This window comes from Merops nubicus, unplaced genomic scaffold (assembly GCF_000691845.1).
Source record: "Merops nubicus isolate BGI_N331 unplaced genomic scaffold, ASM69184v1 scaffold13630, whole genome shotgun sequence".
Lineage (NCBI taxonomy): Eukaryota > Metazoa > Chordata > Aves > Coraciiformes > Meropidae > Merops > Merops nubicus.
Window position 1 is genome coordinate 61,219 of NW_008583656.1, and position 22,536 is coordinate 83,754.

Genomic DNA, 22,536 nt, shown 5'->3' on the forward strand with positions numbered 1-22,536 from the left:
TGATGTTCAGCCCAGCAGGAACTCAGGGCCTGGCTCCCCATCCTGCCCTGCCGTTGCAGGGTTTAGATCCGCCCTGGGGGCAGGACTTGGACTTTGTCCTCATTGCATATCATGAGGTTCCTGCAGAGCCAGTTGTCCCACAGCTCTGCCCTTCAGGGTATTGACTGAGCCCTCCTCATGCTTCAGTCTGCTCAGGCAGGGAGTGTGCTATCAGAAACTGACTCAGAACAAAAAATTTTGAAAGTTGCTGCAGCTGATTGCTGGAACTAGAGTAAGAAGGTTGACTAATGAGGATGATATTTCCTCTTTCTTTTCCCTTCTAGAAAAAACGTCCTGCAAATGTAAACACATACACACCTTTGAACCCAGTATGTACAGATACACATCAACTGACGTGGATTCCAATGCGTTATATGATAAAATATTTAACTGGGGTGGGGAAAGGGAGGCCAAGTTCAAAATACTTCTACTTTTGCAAAGGCTGTTGAATTGCAGACAGCCACTTGTGCCCTTTGAATAAGCGCTGAAGTATGCTTGTTGCATTTATGGCACAGTAATGTGTTCTTAATTCCATGACCTGATGTTTCCAAGATGCTTTCAGGTGTGATCGCCTACTGGGTGAAGGATGTAGCTAAAAGTGCTCGAGTTAACAGGAGGCACAGTGTTTGTGTGTGGTTTGACTTCAAGATGCAATGTATTTTCATCTCAGATTCATGCAGTTGGGGAATTACTGCACAATTCCACAAACTGATCCTAATCTGTCCAAACTTACCACTATCAGCTACTCTCGTAAAGTAGTTTGTAGGTTAATTTTTCAGTAATTGTGTTATTTTTTTATGTATAAAATAGAAGGAAAGCTTGGATTACTTAAGTGAGAACAGGAAAACAGGAACAATTTTGATTTTGTGTGTAAAATGAGTTCTGGAACAGCTGATACTGCCTAGGCTTGAGGTAATGGGGTTAGGAGATTTCTGAGACCACCCAGAATCAAAACCCAAGCATTGTTAAGGAGTATTAGTAATAGGAAAAAAACCAAAAAGATGGGTCACTGTGCTGCTGCACGTAGTCTGGGGTTTGCTGGTGGTGCTGCTGGAAGCTTTAGGCTTTAATCGCTTTCTCTTTCCTCGCTTTCCCACTCATCTTTCCAAATACCCCCAAAAAAAATCAAATATATGGAAATAGAAGACCTTCATCCTTATGATACTTCTCTGACCAAAAAGGAAGAGTAGTTTCTACTGCAGGTTTAGTTAAACATGCCAGGAGTCCTGAGCCTGGAAGAGAGATGATGGATGGAGAGGAGAGGTCGAGAAACTAGCAAGCTTCAAACAAACAAACAAACAAAACCCCCTGTAGCAAATGTCATGGACAACGTGGTTCAACTAGTCACTCTATCCCGTGTTATACACATGATAGACAAACCAGATGGAGGGGCAGTAGGCTTGTCAGCAGATGCTGTGGATGATAAAACCTTACTTGAGTTCAAGGGGCACTGGAGGAGTTCACAGAAGGGCAACCTCTAAAGAGTTACTTAATATAGGGAAACCACATCTAGCTTGGGAAGTCCATGAGGGAGAAGTATCTTGCCTACTGTATTTTTATTCTTCCTTAGGCAACCACTTGAGGTTTCATGCGAAGATGAAATCTTGGGAGAGAGAGTTTAGATCTGGCCCAATGTGGACACTTCTGTGTGTTTTTGAAAATGTCCCATCCCATGAAAGCTGCTTTTCACTTCTGTACATCTAGGCTAACATTCTCCAAAGGTGCAAGACTGAGGAAAAGATCAGACACAAATGTTAGGGAAGCAATTGATTTGTTTTGCTAGAGCAGTCAAGCAATCTCCCATTGCTAAGCTGTAGAAAGTATGGAACATTCTCTACAGATGTATCTGAAGAGATGAATAAAATCATGGTAGGGGAAAAATATAAATCTCTTAATGTAGACCAGTATCTATTTCTATATGTGATCAGTTTGTGCAGTCACAGCAGAAAAATAATATTATTACTTAGGAATTTAGTGTTTAATTAATTTTTTTTATCAAACCATTTGAAATTTTAGTAAAAGCTTCTTAAGAATGGTAAATAAATAAGAATGGCTGAAATTTGCTTGAATAAGAAATAAGAAATGGCTGAAAAGCTGGCACATGTATTTGCATATACTATGTTCAGCATCCTTACTTAAAACCTACTTTTGTTCTAAAAAGATCAGTTAATTGAAGAGGTTTTGTTACTGCTTTTGGCATGGGTAATGTAACTGTAAGATCACACATCAGATGGTTATGCAGAAGGCACACACCCACCCAGGCTGCATAAGATGCATCAGTAATGCATAATACTCTTCTGCTATGTTCACCCTGCAAAAAACTGCCTTGCTCCATGCAGAACATTTTATTCTTTGAAATCTGATCTCACCTCTTCTAGTGAATGTTGACTGCTGTTGAGAAATCATACCAAAGTCACTTCATGCTGGTGATTTACTAGTATTTGCCATTTCACAGCAGTATTTTTGTTCCTTCAGGAGGAAAAAAAATCCCTTGTAAAAGGATACTTTTCTCTTTATGAGCAACATTTTTGTCTTTCTGAAGCATTTTCCTCTTTAAGCTGTGATCAGATTCCTGAGTTTAATTCAGTCTTCTCTAATTCTGTTTGATTAGTTTATGGATGTATTCAACAGGCTGGTTTATTTGGTTATTAAATAACCTATCTGGAAATCTCCAGTTATCCAGGTGATGTAGTCAGTCTGGGATGGTGATCATCACCAAAATGACATAACTACATTTGTAGATTACTGAACAGAAAACAGAAGAAATATTCTTTTTTCATTGCTTGGATATGATTTTTAAATCTATGAATCCGGGACTGATGACACCAAACAGCATGAGTCTGTGTCCCAGCTTTGCTTGCTTGGGTGCCACATGAGTGTTGAGTGCACAGCAGCTGCTCTCAGTTGCACACCGTGCTGCCAACACAGGAGGACACATCAGCCCATCGCCTGGCTTGCCAGCACTGCTTTGGAAGGGTGTAATGGTTCAGACTCTGAGTAGGCTGAGGCAGGTCCTCCATGAACAGGATGGGTTTTACCAGGAGAAAGGCTGGAATGAAAGACTGATGCTTCTTGGTTTTCTCAGGAAGTGTATTTACATGATGGGGCACTGCAGTGAAGGGATGGGGAAGGAGAAGCTGGGTAAGGTAAAAACCAAGAAGAATCTAAATCCAAAGAGGATTCAGAATCCATTCTCAAACTGGAGCTTAATCTGGGCAGTTGTGAAATCTTCACTGAACTCAAACTTAAAATAGGGCTGGAAAGAGATAGGGAATCTTAAGAAAGAATTTAATACATGAAATAAGTTCACTTCTTAGCACTTTTTTTTTTTTTAGTCTTTACTATGTATCCATTCTTAAAGCATGAGTTTTACAATGAAAAAGTGCAATGGCTTGAAAAACTGTCTAAATAAAAATACAAACTGATCATAACAATATGTGAGGAGAATAAAAGACAAAGGCTTGGTTCCCTCAAGCAGCTCAGGTATGAGTATGCACATGAAAATGCTGAAGCAGTAGGTCAAAAAAGAGTGAATGCTTCTCCCTGTGTAGCACAGTCTGTGAAGAAGAAAGGAGTTCAGTGGTGCAGGTATTACACAAGTAAGAGGACAGTGTAGCGAGGACAGAAGAAATGGCAGCAAAACTTGATTCACAGCTAATGTGAAAGAATAGAGCCCTTTTTTTTTCATTAGCTATGACAGACAAATAATGTCATCTGGTCCCTAGTACTAGAGAAGCATTGCAAGATGTCAGCTTTACCAAAATGCCTTTACTCAGTTTCAAATACAACACTCCTTACACAGAACAGATTGCATTTTTGTACTTAGAGATTTGGGTGAAGTGGTTTTTTTTTGTTGGTTGTCCTGTTGGGTTGATTTGGTTTTAAGGTCCAAAAGGAGCCTGAAAACTTTTGTATTGGCTTAATTCTGGTTCAGGGGAGTTGGGGAGGCAGTGAACACTGGAAATAACTTTTTGTCTTTTGCTGCCCAGGAATGTGTTTGTGTGATTTTCATCATGTAAAAATGACATGTTGCTGTCTGATCAGTTAGGAGAGAGAAGCTTGCTTTTATCTCATGGGGAAAGAATCTTTTTGATGGACATGTACCAAAGGCACATGTACCTTATTCACAGAAGGAGCTTTTGTTTGCAGAATTTTTGTCAGGAAAGCAAATATATTCAAGTCCCTAGAAACTGTTTGGTCAAGCTTAATTGCATGTAGGTTTTGGCATACAACATTTAATGGAGCATGTGTCTGTTATTTGTGCATCTTCAGTCACAGGAGAGACCAAGCTTCTTATAAGCTGAAATAAGGAGCAGTGAAAAAAGTGGAAGAAAACTACTAAACAGTAAGGTGTTTTTTCTACCTTCACCTTCCCTCCAGCAGCTAATTATTTCAGGTTACTTTAGCTCTTGCTACTGTGACTTCTTTGCTAATCCTGTATGTTTATTTATGAAGATGCTTTTCGGTTTCAAAACAAACATATTAAGAATAATCTTCACCTATAAAATATTTTAGAATGTTATTACAATAAATGAAGAATGAGGTAGCATCTTGTCAGTTTCTAGCCCCTTGGCTGTAGGCGCTCTGCGTGCCACCACTGCTGCCATTCAGAATAGCTTTCTGATAACTCTTCAGCTAATTTGGGATACCCAGTGAAGATCTCTTGCTGTTTTCATTCTCTATTGCTCAAATGTCTGTGCTGGGCAACTCACAAAACAAACAGTAACACTGGATCAGCCTCAAAGAGTGCACACTTTGAAGTAGAGGGCAGGTGATGGTTATAAAAGGTTAGGTTTTAGTTGTGTTAAAAAAAGTAATTGTAGATGTTTCCATGCATTTGCTTATGAAAGTGTATAGTGACCCAAACCTTACATACAAAAAATAATTAGGGGATAATTATTAGAAAAAAAATTACCTTGTACTTTCCTTGGTGGTGGAGGTTATAGCAGAAACTAGTTTATAGCCAGAAGTGGAAAGCATGTGGCTCTTTAAGTGGTGGCCAGCACAGCAAGATAGGGAGACAAAGGCGAGAGTGTTACCAACTGGGTGTAGATGGTCAACTTTAAAAGCTTCATAGAAAAGAGAGAGCAGAAAAAGAAGTTGTCTCATTAAACAAAGCAAGTTGCAGTCTTTTCAATAAAATTTAGTAATTATTTAAGAGAATAATACTGTGATATTGTATTCATTGGATATTTATGTTTTATTTTTTTAGATAATTGCTTTTCTGTTTCACTAAAGCTCTCTTACCATTGATGGTACTCCTTGGCCAATCTTCAGCTTGTGAAAGCACTGTGGCAAGGCTCAGTTGTACCAGTGAAACACAAGATCCTCTATGCAAACAAAAATTAGCAAAAATAAAATCCTTTTTGAAGAAAGCAGAATGTCAAAACAGTTTTCATTTCTGTAAGTTACTCTGGAATCATGACAGTGTTAGTGAACGTATTTTTGAAGGGAGTTGGTGTGACACTCAGAATGAGTGTATCTGAGATTTTACACATTGTAAACCAGCACAGAATGAATTTAACTGTGCATTTATGTATTTTAAAAGGTCTTTTTACTCTACAGTCAATCTACTGACTTCTGTGGTATCAGTATTCATCAATGTTGAGATGTCAATGGCGCTGCTTAGAAGTGATTTGGGACTGCTTTTGACAGGAATTTGTTTTTTCTTTTTGCAAAGAATGATATCTCTGTGCTTTTAATTTATTATTCTTCTCCTGGTAACTTTCCTTTTTGAAGCACTGCCTGCTTTTTTTTTGTTGGTAATTTTATTATACAAAAAAGTTCAAATATATTCATCTGTGTACCTATCCTGTGTCAGTTAGGGTTTTTTCTTCAGGGTCTTAAGTAATAACTATGTCACTTCTAGTAATAGTTCAAATAATAACATACCTGATACTCTGTCCAGGGTTCATAGAACAGTTCTGGATTTCTTCCCCTAGCAAAAGCTGCTACAAATGCTTTCCTCCCTGATAAAAACTTTGGGGTGCATACTTCTACATGTACTCAATGTGCTGTTTTCCAAGTGAAGAGCTTTATATGCAATGTGTCAGAAGACTTCACATTCATCTTCTGTCTCCAAGCAGTAAATATCTGACTACTGCAGTGGTTCTGAATCAGTGTCTTCCAATAAATTAACATCAAACAGATGGCTGATTTGTTATATCATGAGCTGTTTTTGATAGTACTGATTTATGTGGTCAAAGATGAGGCTTGTGTAACTTACACTGCAGTATAAGCTATTTCTTTAGTATCTTAGAAAACTTGTACTCCGTACTACACCATAAATGTGTTTCCTTGTTGAGGTGTTGCATGTCTTTGTACCTTCACTTGCTGAAAAACCACGTAAAATGGTGACTTCTATTAAATTTATTTTTAAAATATATAGTCTAGCAGGTTCATTGGGCCACTAACTGCATCTGCACTGAAATGCAGAGAGGATAATATAAAAGCACTCCAGCTATTTTTTCATGGCCTTCTACGCCTATCTAATGCTATGAACAACAAAGTGAAAGTATATTACAGAAAGTTGTGTAGATAATGTGGTCAACATTTTGCCATCTGACAACCAAACATGATGGTAATGCTCAAGGTTGTCTCCCATGTATACTGTCTGTGGGTCAAAGGGTGAAGGTATTTCTATCCCATTAGTTTCTCCTGTATTCTATTGTGGTTGCCATCCTGTCAGGGAGCAGCTGAGTTTTGCTGAAGTTTGACAGCCTATTCCTAAACCATCAGCAAAGACTGCTTTATCCTCTCATTGGAGGATGCTATTCATTATTCTTCCATTTTACTGGGTTAATTTCTTCCTGTAGCTGTTTGCCTGGAGGTGAAAAGGAGGAGGGGAGGCCTCAGGAGTTATTCTGAGTCTCACTGTTCTGGTGTGCATGTTGGTGATAAGACCTCTAAGATGCCTTCTTATGCGATTCTAACCCAACTGGAATTTGTTTCAGGTAGGCTACATGAGAACTAAGTGTAGTCAAGAGGAGAAAGATCAGATTAGTTCTGTGGAACTGCCTTTGCATTTTTCATCATGTCTAGATTATCAGTCTTAACTGGGGAATGACAAGGTTTTCACTGAATTGGAAAACAGGGAATATAGAGACAGCACTGTTGTTGTGATTTCTGAATCAAATAGGGCTAAAAACTCGAGATCAAACAGGTTGCTTCCATCAACACTTGCAAGGTAGCAGGTCTGGATTTAGCAGTTGCTAACACAACATGCATGCTATCCCTGAAGAAGCTGAGCCTTGTAGCAAACTGGTGCAGTTGACATACTTTACAGTTTAACTGTTAGTTTGATTTAATCTTTGCAGTGATTAAATGGAGTAATGATTGCCATTGCCAGGGTTTTCAAGAGACCCTTAGTCTGAAGAAGCTATGGATTCCTAGATGAGAGCCTCAAGGTTTCTCTTAACCTTTTCTGGATCAACAAGACTCTGGTCTCTGCACAGAAATTATGAGGATTGTTAGGAAAAGGATTTGTGAAATAGCCTCTTCCAGAGACCAAGGGTTATTGTGGTGTAATCCTGGCTCTGCAGGTTGGTTGACTTTTGGGAAAGATAGGTTACAACCACCATGTGTGTTTTAAGGATCCTACTTCTCTAGTGCTTCATCTGGCTAGACAGTTGGTGAAGTTCTGCAGATGGCTAGCTGCAGTTTCCAAGACTTAGTGCATAAAGTATCTTTTTTTCTCAAGAGAGGGAAGATTCCTAATTTAGCATTTACTCATGCACTCATTAAAGATGTTTGGAATATTGCCATGGCCTCACTTGGAGCAGAATCTGATTGCTTTGTTCCACTCCCTCCCTACCACCAGACTTGGTTGTAATAGCTTGTTGGAACATTTTGGTGGTGTCTTAATTGGTGCATTAAGCACTTTTTTTTTTTTTTTTCCCCTCAGTCATCAGTTTTGAGGTACAAATTACACACTTCGTAAGTACCAGTAAAAGAGAGATGTGGGAACATCTGTAGTTCCCTGGCTGGGATTGTCTTCCCATATCGTTAATTTTGTTCAGGTTTTTATTCCCTGACTCCTCTAACTACAACAGAAACTCTCAAATGACTAATTGCACATTTGGTTTCAGTAGTTTGGAATTCTCCAGCTTCAGAGGTATACGGTCAGACTAGCTTAACACCCCACTCCACCCCCACCTCCTTTTTGCCTCCCACACAGGCTTTCTAACGTTCTGGCAAAGCAAGTATTTGGACTTCTACCCATTCTCTCACTTGCAGTAAAGAAGCATTCATTTTTCCAACATTAAAAACTCGGCCAGAAAACCTGGCCCAAAAAGCTTAATGTTTTGAGCAAATGTTTAAAAATACCCCCTGACTTGGCTGCTCTAAGTGTCTAAAAGCGCTCCTGTCCACTTGGGTGGATAAATTATTATTATTAAAAAAAAAAAAAGTAAAAAACACTAATACTTATCCAGTAATCTTGATAGCAACAAATTGAATTTGGTTATTTCAAATGTTACAGAAATAAACCTGAAGCCATAAGGAACCTGAATTAGAATAGTAGATATTTAAGGAGCTCCTTTATGTGTGGATGGTGCAGGAACTGAGAATGGGAGGTGAGAATTTTAGCAAATAGGAAAATAATATCTGCTTATCTTCAATCTTGTCTGCTCCCCAAAACAAAAGGGCACATTTCTGCTAAGAGTAGTACACTTTGTGAATTTTAATTGATTTCTGCATCTTATTTTTGTTTTATATTGCATTGCTGTTTCACATCATGTGTTCTGGGAGACCTGGTTCAAGGGAGTACATGCTCTTTTAGTATTCTTTTCTGATAAGGGGAAATAAATTAACATTCTGATTTTGCGTTAATTGGAGTGCTCTTTCCAGGCTCTAAATACATCTTCACAAATGAAGAGAGATCAAGAAAACATGGGAAATAATCTGTATCTGTGTACCTCACTTTTTGGGGGGACATATATGCATCTGTTGAAGATAATAGAGACCTGACTTCAATGGCAAGAGGTCAGGGCTCAGTCTGTTTCATACATTTGTGCTCTGTGTGATGAGTGATGATGTTCTGCTCTGTGTTGCTATGGAAACCAAAAAAGCCCCATAGAGTAAAGATGGCAAAATTTCAAAAAGGAAGCATTATAATTTCTTCAGTGCTTCTTATTTGCTTGTGAAATATTTTGCCAAAATATTACTGAGAAAACCCAGTAGTCCTTTAAAACTTTTATTCCAAATGTAGAGACTGCACTAAATGATGGAGTGACGTGGTAGTGATTTATTTCTACTTAAGGACAAACTCCACCATCACTTTAACTTGTTTCCAAAATCTTTATCATGGAAGAAACTGCGCTTACCTTGTACCTCCATTTTGTCATCTTTTCTTTGTCCATCTCTATAAATAAATCTGAATTCTTTCCAAAATGCTAGTTCTGTGACACTTTCTGAAAAGCTGTGCTTTTAGTAACCCCCTCCCATCAAACTGCTAAAGCATTTGGTCAATAATAATGTCACCAGTTGAGAAGGGTAAGAGGGGCTGGGGTAGACACTGCCCAAATCGCCTGTCCACCTGTACAATAGTTTGGCCAGCACTGTGGTGGAATTGCTTTAGGGGAAAAATCGAGCCATCAGAAATCTGTCAGGTGATTCCCAAGTGCTGCATATCCCATATACCCCCAAAACACAGGGTGCCTGTCTCCCCTCAGGACAATGCATCCATCTTCAGCTGTACAGCTGGCATTTATAGGTCTTGGCTGGCCCAAAGAGATGGCGACTGGAGTGGACTGAAGTCCATGTTCCTTCCCACTCACAGGCAGCGGGTAGGGCATCTGCTCTAGGTTCTGCTGTGAATTCTCTGGGTCACCTCTGCGCTGATTTGCTCTCTGTGTATGTGTTAGAACAGCAGCAGCTGAGCAGATACCTGCCTGGGCTGGTGAGCCCCAGTGTTGCCACCTCGGTGTTAGCGCAGGCCTGAACATAGCAATACTCAGCGTAAGTTACTGTCAGTCTATTGTTTCTTTATCAGAGGATTTGTTTGTTGCCAAATATCTGGTATAAATGATACAGTATAGACTTGTTTTATGGGGTTTCTATCTTTCTTTGCACACCCTGAGAAATTAAATAAACCTCACTGAGTATTTAGAAGCTGCAGTAAAGTGTTTTGCTCATACACAAGGCACTTGTACATCACCACCTGTTTGCTTGACACAAAAATAACAAAGGATTACATTTACTAAATTTTTCCCTGGGCATGGACCAAGGGAGGAGCTTGAATGTAGGAGGTGGTTGGTTTTCTTTCTCTTCTCCTATTATAGAGGCTATAAAACTCTCTGTTTCTGAGCAAGCAAAGTTGTATAACCTGCCAAGTCCAAGCTCTTCCTGAGGGACCACCTCTGAATGTTTTAGCCAAATTGAACAGTTGTATTAGCCCTGGAGGTCAAGGGCAAGAGTACAAATGGGCAGTTGCTACAGAGTAGGTGGAAATTTTTTTACGGTAACTTATCTTGTGGTAACTTGTTTATCCATCCCTGGAGTTGGTACAGAAGTGTCCGGGCAATGCTTAGGGGGAATAAATGAGTCAGTATTGAGGGCTAGTCTACAAAATTACCTCTGGCATCTGCCTGTGGGAAGATGGGATGTTGAAATACTGTAGTTAGGTGTAAGAGTGGGAGTAAAATGGACAACGATGTTGAAAATACTTGATTTAATAATGGAAAAGAGGCATCAGGCAGTAGAGAAAGTGCATTTCGATATTGTCTTGAAAAAATGGTAACTGAGTTGCCATGGTTGCTGCAGCTTAGCTAAAGCAAGTAAGATACTTTCTACAGAATACTTTTTTGTACAACGCTGCTGAACTATTTCTGTGCTAGGTAACAGTTGGACCTTTGTGTGGTTTTGTATATGTTTCTGAAAACTTACAGGATTGCGGTTAATTGCCTATTTCAGTACTTATTTTTTACTTATTTTCATCAAGCCCAACCTTCCTCCCAACATTTCCCTAACCACTAGACCATAGCCTCAAGTGCCACATCAACTAATTTCTTGAACACTTCCAGGGATGATGACTCCACCACCTCCCTGATATGACAATAAAGGATCTTTAAAACAAATGCAAGGTTAGTTGACATAATGACCATTCTGTTCATCAACAGGATGAGCTCAAGTCTGTCGATTCTTGGCAGAGGGGAATCTAAAACCTCAAAATTTACAGAAGGCACCATGAAGGAAAAAAGGTAGAAGTGTTAACATGTAGAATGACCCTGATGCAAGGGTCAACTATATTAGGTACTGGTTGGGGGGGGGAAAAAAAAGAGTGATTCAGAAAGGTAACATGCTCCAAGTTCTACAAATAGTTCGGAAGCTATAAAAATCAATGAGGTGTATAAGTAGTGATATGATATCATCCATTGATCGATTTAAATTGCTGTGTATTTTGAAGTGTGTTTCTTGAAAAACAATTAGTTCTACCTCTGAAATTCAAATGTCCTCTAGAATGTGAACAAACCGTTTGATTTCCTGTGACGACAACTAATGCTCTGTGAAAGCTTGTAGTCAACTTGGAAACTGCCAGTTCTTTGTGGAGAGGGTTCATCTGTTCTTGTTAAGAGTCAATGGATGTTCTCATGCTTATTGGCCAAAGTATATGGCAGATGATTGGTACCTTTCAAAATTAAAATATATGCTATTTATTTTTCTGTAGATATCAGTGTAGACCTGGAATTTAAAGTAACCTTTGCAGAGTGGGGAAAAATTCTAGATTTGCCCTGAAAAACAAACAAACAACAGTAAAATAAATACCCAGCTTAATTACTTGCAATTACTGAAGCTGATGACTTCTATGGGTTTTTAAGAATGGAGTGAGACACAAAAAGAGACCAATTAACAAAGCTACAGTAATAATTAAAAATACTTAAATTTTCTTTAATGTGGCTTAATGTTTGAGCAGTAAGCTGCAGGATACCATGTCTCCCTTTTTTCTGCAAGTTGTTGCTGCAGCAGCGCTCCATCTCTCTTCCCATGTCCAGCCCCAAGATGAGAGCCAAGGAGTGCTCATGTTTATCAACCAGGCTTCTATGCACAGGCTTGTTCTTCTGGGGATGTTTTTAGGGTTTTATTTTTTGACAGGCATGCCTTCTGCCCTACACGGTCCTGAATACTAGTTTTCTCTTTGGGAGAACCTGTAGATTAAGACTGGGAATGTGAGGAAGCTGGCAGAAATGGACTACCCGGGGAGGGGTCAGAAAAGAGTGTGAGGAAATGGATGACATTAGTGTCCAGTGACTTGCCAGGGCCAATGCACGTTTCTGGAAGTGCCTGTTTTTGTTTTGATAAGGGATTTAAGAATAGTGTGGAAGCATAATGAGTGAGATCAGCAAGGAAGCGCCATGCTCACAAGGCAGAATGGAAGGACGGGCTCTGAGGTAATGGACGGGGACACGTTCCCATGGAGGGTGTTGGCCGACTGCATTCTCTCTCCGCCTTTCCCCTCTTGGACATCTTTTCTCCACCCCTCGGCCCCTTCATTAGTAGGTGAGGGCATGAGGTGGGGACAGGCTGTTTGGTCATTAGGGCCCACAGAGCTCCTTGCTGCCAGCCAGTGGTTTTTTAGGAGCATGAAAAAAAGCTTTCTGCTGTCATTTTATACCTGACTCTGTGTGTTGTTGCAACGTAGGTGGGATTGGGTCTGGTGCCTGTGTTGCTATGGAAAATACGTGTGCTTTTTACAGTCAAATGGGAAGGTGCCTTTCCAAAAGCTGTTCTTGAGCGCTGTGGCCATAACTTGACTGTTTTATTTCCAGCAACCTCGGCAGTGAACTGTGGCTTTCGGGGTTGGATATCAGTTCGTTAAGAATCCAAGTGCTGGAGGAATGTCCTCATGTTTCTGTACCAATGCGGCAGCTCCATCTTCTACTGGAGCCTTTCTATTCTCAGCAGCATGTGGGAATTCAGTGAAATCTGATGACAGCAATATTAATAGCAGTTGAGTAGGTGGCCGAAGAGGCTGAAATTTAGCACAAGCCTGCTGCTAGTTGGACAGCCAGCGTTCATATCCTGCACAGCATACCTCGGCGGGGGTGGAGAATCCTTCAAACCCTCAGACGTCCTTCTTGGAAGCGTAAGTGAAGCTGGTTGGTGTTGGGCTAGAGCACCTGGAGCTCAGTGAGGAGCTCAGGAGTGGTCTGCTTCTGCAGCCTGCTGATCTGCTCCACTCTCGGGCCAGGACACGGCTTTTCCAAGTCATTCAAAGGGTTTCTGGGAGGTAGAACTGCTGCCTTGGTGGATGGATGTTCAAAGAGAGAACATCAATATTTTTTAAAACAAATCTGTTCAAGTCCTGTGTGTGTGACATCCGTAATACAGAGGGAGGAATGGAAAACAGACAGCCTTGGCAGCTGTTGGGTTTTGTGGAGTATTCGTCATCAAGGGAAGGGTTTGGCACTGGGCAGAGTGCATTTGTCACTGGCACATTCCTTTCTATCAGTGGGAGTGTCTCTGTCCATTCTTTCTCCCCATAAATGGATTCAGATTTTTATTATCTCTTTTGGGCATGACCATGTGGCCTCTTTTGGGCAGATAACTCTCATTATCTGGGAGGGGGATTCTTTCATTGACCTTTTTTCATGAGGGGAAAAACAAATTAAAACAGTTTCTAGATTGATATCTATATTTTAATTATGTTTCTACATGAGAAACAGACCCTCTGAAAGCCATGCTTTTGGAATGAGGTGCTGTAAAATCATCCCTCAGAAATTTTCTCTGATTTCTTCATATCTTGGATTTGATCTTGAGCTCCACATTGATATTATCTGTAGACAATAATCAAATGAAGTGTCCAAGTAGATTTGACTAGTTTAAATACTAGATTTGATTAGTTTATATAATTTAACATGTAGTAGGATGTGGGGGAAGCAAACCATCTAATGTGTTAAGAAAGCAAAATCCTAGGCATAGGGCATATTTGTTAAAAGTCTTGAAATAAGTCAGCCTAAACATAGCTACTGAAAGCACACTGCTTTCTTGCAAGGGGTCACTGCAGAGGTGTATGTCTGTGTCAGCATTGCCAGTGGATATATTTTATAATTGGTTAAAGTCTAATGCCTGATTTCTTAAAGTACTGTGGTCTTCTGCGTACTGCAAGGTGCTTTCTTGTTGAACCAAGACAGTCATGTACAATATTTTTTAATTTTTTTTTTTTTTTTTTTTTTTTAAGTTTTGAAGTATCTTAAAGTGCATTACAAAAATACTAGCAAGCTTTCCTAACTCCTTGGAGGTGTGTCAGCAAGTGGCTGGGAAGCACAGAGCACCTCTGGCTGGCGGTTTGTCGGGCAGGGACTGTGGTGGTACAGGTGTGTGGAGCAGAGTACTCCTCCACCAAGCCCCCTGCCCTCTCCTCTGCAGAAACACATTGTCTCTGCAGCAGTGCCAGTGTGTGAGCTCGCTATAAAACAGATGAGTGAGTTAATTTGGGGGTTGAAAATGTATATTGGGAAAAACCCAAACAAAGAATTAGGCACAACCCTCTCTGGTCCTGATGCACAACGTGGAATCGTGCTGTGATTCAGAGTCATGTTGGCATAACCACGGGGCAGCAAACAGGAGTGGCTGGAAGGGGAAGGGAGACCAGGAAATCCTTGAACTAGAGCTGCTGCCAAAGCCTTTGTATTGCCAGGCTAGGGCCTTGGTGACTAATTTTGCTATTCAACCTTGAACAAACAGCAGAGCTGAGAATTAATTCCTTGAGCTGCGGTTCAGTTTTATACTCGTAGAGTGGCCCTTGTTAGAGGAATACCTGTCAGTCTGTGCTGGCTAGGTGTAAGCAGTGTCTCTGAATCTGCCTTGTGTTCAGACCTCACAGAGGTATTTGGTTTATAAGCGTATCATCTACTAACAAGTGACAGCTATTTATGTCCCATTTGTCTTTTTCTGTTTGTTCAAGGATTGACGTAGATGAGATGATTGACACAAAGTATTATTTTTTCCACAGGTGGTTATTTCACATCTTTTTGCATCAGTTTTCACCTTTGTATCACGCAGGTGTGCTTCATAATTATTATAAAACTCCCAGATATTGTTATCTCACAGCCTTTAGACTTTGATGTTATGTTTAATATATGTTTTCCGGGATGATTAGTTGTACATAAGGCTTTACTGAAACCATTGCCAACAATTAAGGTTTACGCTCTGTGAATTAGAAGATGTGCTTTTTAAATTTCAAGATGTTTTTGTTAGCTGGGATTTGATGTAAGGCTTAGGTAAGGAAAATTACTGTTGTTTTTCTTTCAAACCTCAGGATGAATGCTAAAATGCTGAGGCTGACAGGAACAGATGGAGTATTCAAAATAAAATCATTTCTGGAAGATATTGATCACTCTCCTTTGCCTAGTTCAGATATCCTTAGAGACTTGCGTTGTTAGTGAAAGGAGATAAAACTTGTGGGAAGAGAGAGATGTTTGATATGACGCAGAGTGGATCAGTAAGTGGTGGTGCATTGTCATTTGGAAAGGAACCCTCTGCTTTCAGCAGGTTGTTTTTAAAATGCAGCCTTGGCTTTGCCGTCCCGAGCAAAGCCGCGGCCTTCGTGTGCCTTCCAGCATGATGGCGCTCACTTATTCGAGCCAGAAATAAGGTTACACAGCATAACATTTTCATAAAGAAAATAGTCAGCAACAGCTGGGCTCAATGACAATTTTTGGATGAAAACATCAAAAAGTAGACTTCTTTCACAGTTGCCCAGTGTAGGATTGACATTTATTTGCATTGATAAAGATACTTCAGCAAGTGGGTTACCCCTTCAGTCCCTAGAACAACTTTTGTAGGACAGATGGCTCTGCAAGCAATGCTGTCTGTGCACTTCAATGATATAGATTTATGTTCAAAATAAGGTTATAATGGTCCAGTAGTGTTCAAAAAGCTTAAAGGATGCATTGCTGAAGTTCTTGCACTCCATTTTCTAACTAAATTCTTGAAATACAGTGTGCAAAACTGTATTTCAGCCCTGTGTGTTTAGGGAGAGACTTGCAAAAGGGCATGGAGATGAGAGCAGGAGCTTGTTGGTAGATAGCAACAGATTGTGAGAGAAGTTGAGGTCATGCCTCCAGCAGCAAAGAACTTGCTATGCTTGAGGTTGGTGCTTCTGTTTTGTCCCTGCTATGAATTGTAGCTGTTCAGAGCTATATACAAGACCACAGTTGAATTCTTTGCATAGTACTGCATAATATTTACATTTTGATAACACTTCATGAAGGTGAACTTCTATTTAATGTAATTACTTCATTTTGTTTCATATCATTTACTGCAACTGACTTTACATCTTGCATCTTTTATTTTGATGCTCACAGGAAAAAGTCATTCCTCTTAGAAGCTCTTAAGAAAAAGTAGAAGTATTACACTTTTATCCAATAAATATTTACCCAGCTATTTTAAAATATAATGTACTGGAGGATAGCTGGGCAATGGCTTCTGCATACAAGTTTGGATGTGCATCGTGAGCTTGGCCAAGTTGTACATATAAAAGGTTATTATTTCATGGAGAATGTTTGCAAGTGTATCCAAACTCCATCTAATGCAAGTTCCAGCAAGATAATAGCATTGCTTCTTTATTCAGGATTTTCTTTTGGCAAAACATTATATAGCTGTTGTTTTACACAGATTCTAGGACAGTGTATTCATCATTCAGAATCCTCCTTTTCCTTGGTTAAGCACCACTGAAGAATAAATATGCCTATGTGAATGAGGAGCTGATTGTTCTAGATTAGCAGAGGGTTTCTTGGTGTGTGGTTGGTTGTTTTTTTTCTTTTTTTCCTTCTGCTTGACAGACTGCATCTATCATGACGAATTGCTGAAAAGGTTTAGAGACCAGTAAGTGTAATTCAGAGAAGGAGAACAGTAACACAAATGAGGAAACATTGCTCACAAAGAGTAAACAATGTGCCCGTTGGCTTCCCTTGTTAGCTGAGCAAACATGTGAGTGGGGCAGGATCTGTCCTTCGAGTGTGAAATACCTCCCTGCCTGCATTTTGGGTCTCAGCTGTGCTTGTTGGTTTACATGAATGTCCTAAGTTTTGCGTTGTTTGTAGACCAAGTACACAGGCCTAGTCTATTTATGGTTATTCCAGTATAGAAAATATTTTGAAATATAGAGACAGCCGAATATTGCTCCTGCTGCACATGTTTGACCTAAATGATCCCGGAGAACTTGTGGAAAGCACAAGTGAACATCATGATCAGTCATGCAGCTCTGCTGTACGTGAAGGTGGGCAGCCTCCTTACTAGAGTGACAAAGTTTGGAAGGAAACTTTAAGATATCCATAGGAAGGGCATGCATGGCCTCTGCTTTTATAATTGTGAATTACAGAAGAAATTCTGCTTATGAAAGGCTTTTAGACCTTGAAGCTGAAGAGTGTAAACCTTTAAGATGTTCTCTGTTGGGTGTGGGGAGTCTACTGTTGATAAACACCACCACAAAAATGAATCTCCTATCCTCAGCTTGGGAAACCAACCTGTCTGTAGTCAGTACTTTAGGTCATGGCCATGGTGTGTCTTGCAGCATGGACACTGGAAAAGAAATCTTTGTACTGAAGAAAAGGAAGGGGATTATAAAAAGATAGACTTCAGTGGGAAAAAAAAAGTGTTATGGAAATTTTTGGTGGTTTCTCTGTTTTGTTTTTTTGTTGCCTTTTTTTTTTTAAATAAGTGTAAATATTTCACATTAAAGGAGAAGTGTTCCTCCTTATCTGTGGAAAAAGAAGTCGCTGGCTACAAAGGCAGTAGATTCTCTGGCGTGTGATATTAAGGAAGCTGCAGGTGAGGTCGATGTGGGTTAGATCCATCTCGGGACTTTGTGTTCCTGGCAGCCTGATTTCTTTGTGCTGTGGGGATGGGCAGGGCAGTTAGAGCTGCACCAGGCAGTGCCCCAGGTGCTCTCAGACTGGGAAGAAAGAAGGCTGGATGGTCTGTGTTCCTGTGGGTTGTCATGTTGCATCAGTAGTGTATTTCTATGGAGTGTGCCATGGACACAAAGCAGGCCCTGTCATCACTGTGCTAACTGTCCCCTGAACAGGTGACTCTACCGTTTCCCTGCAGCCTTTGAGTACTCTGTTCTTAGATGGCCAGAAACAGGACAGATACCCTTATAGGTGGTTGGTCTGACCTGTTGTGGGGCAGGAGTGGTGTTGAGCTGTTGTCTGCAGTCCAGCCCAGAATGTTCACACCTGAGGGCTGGGGCTGTGGTGTTGCTGATGGCTGTGGCTGAGTCACAGCCCACCTGCCAGAGGCTCCCAGCCAAGCTTGTGCTTCAAACGAGCAGGAGGAGAACAGGATCACTGGGAGTGTGCACTGGTGCACTTGCAAGGTGTCACAAATTCACTACATATATATTACCAAAAAAAGTTTGGTTATGGTAGTGATTGCGTATTTAATGTTTTTGGAGTAACACGTATCTTACACAAAAGCAAGCCTACAAGCCTTCCTTCCAGCCCTATAACATCTCTCCCCAGATGTCCCAGTTTCAGTTGCTCATTTTTTTCTGTCTGAAAAATTCTCTGTAGTCTGAAGCATTCTCTGTCTTTGAGGCAAATACATGAGAATGAATAATACAATCAGGGAAAAAGTCACAATTGAATCTACCTTCATATGGGACTGAAGATCTTCCTGGCTAATAGAAGCTGTATTTCCCAAGGTCATTAGTTTGTTTTCTACTCTTTTTTTTGGTAACTAAAAACCTTAGCTAATAAGCCTAGAGCCTTTCTGCATGACTTTAAAATCAGAAACTACAAGATAGGAGCTAGTTTCTCACTTTATATTTAACAATTGAAATAGTACAGAGTTATGACTATGAATTCTGAGCAAAATACTTTTATTTCTCTTGGAACAGTCAGGGTTGCATGTTTTGTACAGGCCTCTAGTTGGGCTTGAAACTTTTCAAATCTTGAATTATAATTAAAGTCAGGTATTTTAAAACTTTTTGCTCTGTTTTGTTTTTCTCATTCCCTGCCTTGCTTCAGACCGGAGGAGACCAACAGAAGAGTGAAAAATGTAAGACACATCTACTTCAGTGCTTTCTGGAACAATTTCATGCTAATTCTGATTAAATATTTTAAAACCACTTCTGTTTATGGCACTATCATGTTTACCTCATTCTTCAGCTCTTCATTTATCTAATGCAAATTAGTGCCATCTTACGATGATCTCTATGCAGCTTACTTTCCCAAATAAATGTTATAATTATTAACAGTACTTATATCTGCTTACTTGAGATACATGAGATGCATTGTAACACTCTTTAATTGGTTTTGGTGCACATCATAGCTAATATTGTAAACAAAATTTTACAATTCATTGTGGAAAACCTCTCTAAGAGCATGCTGAGATTCTTTTTTACTGGTACAAGGTATGAAAGGAAAGTAATTAAGCTTGGGGTTTTTTGTTGGTTTCTATTTTAGGTTTTGATTACATTATACTGGCTTGGGAGGAAAGCTCAAAGTAACCCTCATTATAATGGTCCATACCTGAATCTTAAAGCATTTGAGAAGTTACTAGGGCAAGCATTGACCAAGGTAAGGAACCCAAAAAGAGTAGTAAACAAATAGCCTGAATTATATGCTTGGCTATAAATTGCAGCATCAACTCTAAACAGTCTCTATGGGGTTTAATTTTATTTTTAGTTTGGACAGCATAGCTATTTGTTTTGTTTATTTTGCTTGTTATCAAAGTCCATAGGAAAGCATTGATTTTTAGCTTACACTGGTTCTTCTGCTATCCATACAATCAGGAAATTCAGAATCCACCTACTCTGACTGATGTGGTAGATTGTGAAGACCCCTGTCTTAATTCCTTTTAGCTGAGATCAGAGAAATTTAAGACCTTGTGTTGCATCTCCTACCTGAGATGTTGTAGATCTTGTTTGTAGGGCTTTGTAGCAGTCTGTTAAAGTTCGTTTGTGCACTCAAAATGCGTTTGAAAAATTTTTGAGTGAAAACTTACAAGTAGCATTTGAATCTTAAATTACTGTAAAAGACATTGTGAAACCTACTCTCACAGGCACTTGAAGAATCTAGCCACCTGAACAGGAGTGGCAGGGACAGCGGGTACGGTGATATTTGGTACATAGACCGAGGAGAGCCCTTCTCATCTTCAGCTAGCCATAAAAGAGACGATTCCTTCGATAGCTTGGACTCTCTTGGTTCAAGATCCTCTACAAGCTTTTCATCAGATATAACCTTGAAAGGTGGCAGCGAAGGTATGTTTTCCTCTCTGAAATCTTTTCTTGACATATGTCTTATGAGTATAGGAGAAGACAATGTATGGACCTAAGACTTCAGGTGCCCACTACTTAAATTGGCTTGGAAGGCAACTTCGGTTTTGCAAGTGCTGCAGTTGCGTTTTGCTTAAGTAAATATTGACCTTTAACTGTTGGTAGAAACAAAGCAATGCTCACATGAATTTTCCTAGGAAGGGTTGCTGGGACTCTTGGTGTCGCTGACGTGTTAGGATGTGTGTATGTGCAGGGTGTTTTCCCATAGTTCTTGATGGGATCACCTAAAATTCAACAGTTGCTGAAGTCTATTGCCTTGTTCCTAGTGTGGATATGCTAGACTTCTGTGTCTTCACTCAGTTTGTGAATATTCGCTATTTCCCACCTAGGTGAAAAACCAAATAGTAGTTGCTACTTTTGATAGTTTGTTATGGGAAGAAAATTAACTAGAAGGAAGTTTGTAACATTGGATCCCTACATCTGTAACCTGTGTTTCTCTCCCATTTTTAAAGCTTAAAACAAATTTGTAGTCTATTGTAAAGCTACCAAAATAGTGAGCTTTTGGATTTTGTTCCATGTGAATAACATAAAATGATTAGGCCAAGACCACATGGAGCATTTCTGATCTGAACAAAACAATCTCTAGACCAGCTACACCTGTGACATACCCTGAGCTCCTACCTGGCGTTAATCTGGTGAGATGAGCACACTTGCAGGTAACTTGTCTTGTTAGTACATTTGAGTGGCAAGTATGTTTGTAATTAAGACATTCTGTGCTCTTTTATGTCTTCAATCTAGAGGTCAGTGCCTTGTTTCCTGCAGGGAACAGTGATAGTGAAAGAATGGAACGAATGTAGCAGGAGCATGCAAATCAAACTCAACTTAATGGACCTTATCGTAGCTTTGCCACAGTCTTCTAAAAATACCTCTCCTGCTATCCGGCCAGTAGCTCAGCAAATCTCCAGCCGAAACGTCCTGAATATAAGCTCATTTTAGAAGGCTTGGGTGTAAGTTCTGTCTAGAAGCTTGTGTCTATAGAATAATGTTTGTGCCTTCCCTTTCCTCTGCTTTCTTCTAAGGTTGTGACAGTGACACAGACTCAGAACTGCCTTTCAAAATGCACGACTCCCATAAAGACGACAGGTCCTACCGTAGGATTTCTGTGATTGAACCAAAACCTACCACTGACTTCAATCGCTTCTTGCCCAGCAAAAACAAGCAGACGGCTTATGTGCCAGCACCCTTAAGGAAGAAGAGGACAGAGAAGAATGAGGACAACAGGAGGAGCTGGGCAAGTCCTGTCACAGAGTCAGATGGAACATTTTCAAGGTACTGGTATCCAGTCTTAGTAAAGTGGGCTTTGATTTAGGACTTCTAAAAGAAATTGTTTCTTTATTAGCTAAAGAAAAGTTGTTCTTGCTGCAAAGCAAAATATTTCAGTTTCTGAATTTTAACAGGGGGGATGTTTTAGTGTGGTTGTGTGCTGGTTGTTTCGGTTTGGTTCTGTTATTTTGTTCCTCATAACTAGTTCTCTGGTGTTTGAATAACGTTTTGAGGCTGGTCAGTCTCCAGGTAGAGGGTATTAAAATGATCTTAAATGCAAGTTCATGAGAGACAGACCCATAGTTTTAGTTTCTCAGTAAAGCTTTCCAAAATATGGTGATGAATTTCGATTTTCCAGCTTCTTGCTGCATACAGATGAAATTAGTGGGTAGTTCTTGGTTTTCATCATTGCCTTGATGACTTCACTGTCTTCATTCTGTTCCTGTTTTGGTCAACCTCAGTGGATGTGAAAGGAATCCGGTAGCTTCCTGCCAAAATAGCAGAGCAGAGCATGGGCCCACAAATCCAGCTTGCCTCCAGATGATCTATGAGTATGACAGTGGCTCTGATTCAGAAGATGAAAGAAGGCTGCCTGACCTGGTTATGGATGACTTAGCAAAACGTAGATTTCTAGTCAAAAAGAGCCCTGTAAGCTCTGCTGCACCTGGACGTCATTTTACGTTGCGCAATGACTCTCCTAAATCTTGCTCACAAGAAAGTTATCCAGCTGGTCCACTAGCTGCAATGCTTGAACCACTGAGGTCAGAGATACTAATCCAAGATTCAGTAACTATTGTACTACCTAAATTGCAGTACATACATAACTCCATGGAGTTAGCCTTCTAATCATCATTTTAACACAGCTGATAATTCGTTACACCTTTTCTGTCAGACTTCATTATTTTTTGTCAGAAGCAATAGAATGCTGTTATAACCATTTAACTTCTTTTTTTGAT

General features: G+C 40.0%; 1 protein-coding gene across 1 annotated transcript in view; it reads left to right on the forward strand.

Moving 5' to 3' along the window:
• The window catches only part of LOC103774338 (LIM domain only protein 7-like), a gene marked incomplete at its 3' end in the record, with an annotated part of 69,666 nt that overhangs the window by 33,920 nt on the left and 13,210 nt on the right, over positions 1-22,536 (forward strand). The window contains exons 4-7 of the mRNA XM_008941738.1: positions 19,008-19,038; positions 19,446-19,559; positions 20,044-20,242; positions 21,337-21,586. Of these exons, the coding sequence (XP_008939986.1) occupies positions 21,375-21,586 (212 nt within the window). The remainder of the gene's footprint in view (positions 1-19,007; positions 19,039-19,445; positions 19,560-20,043; positions 20,243-21,336; positions 21,587-22,536) is intronic.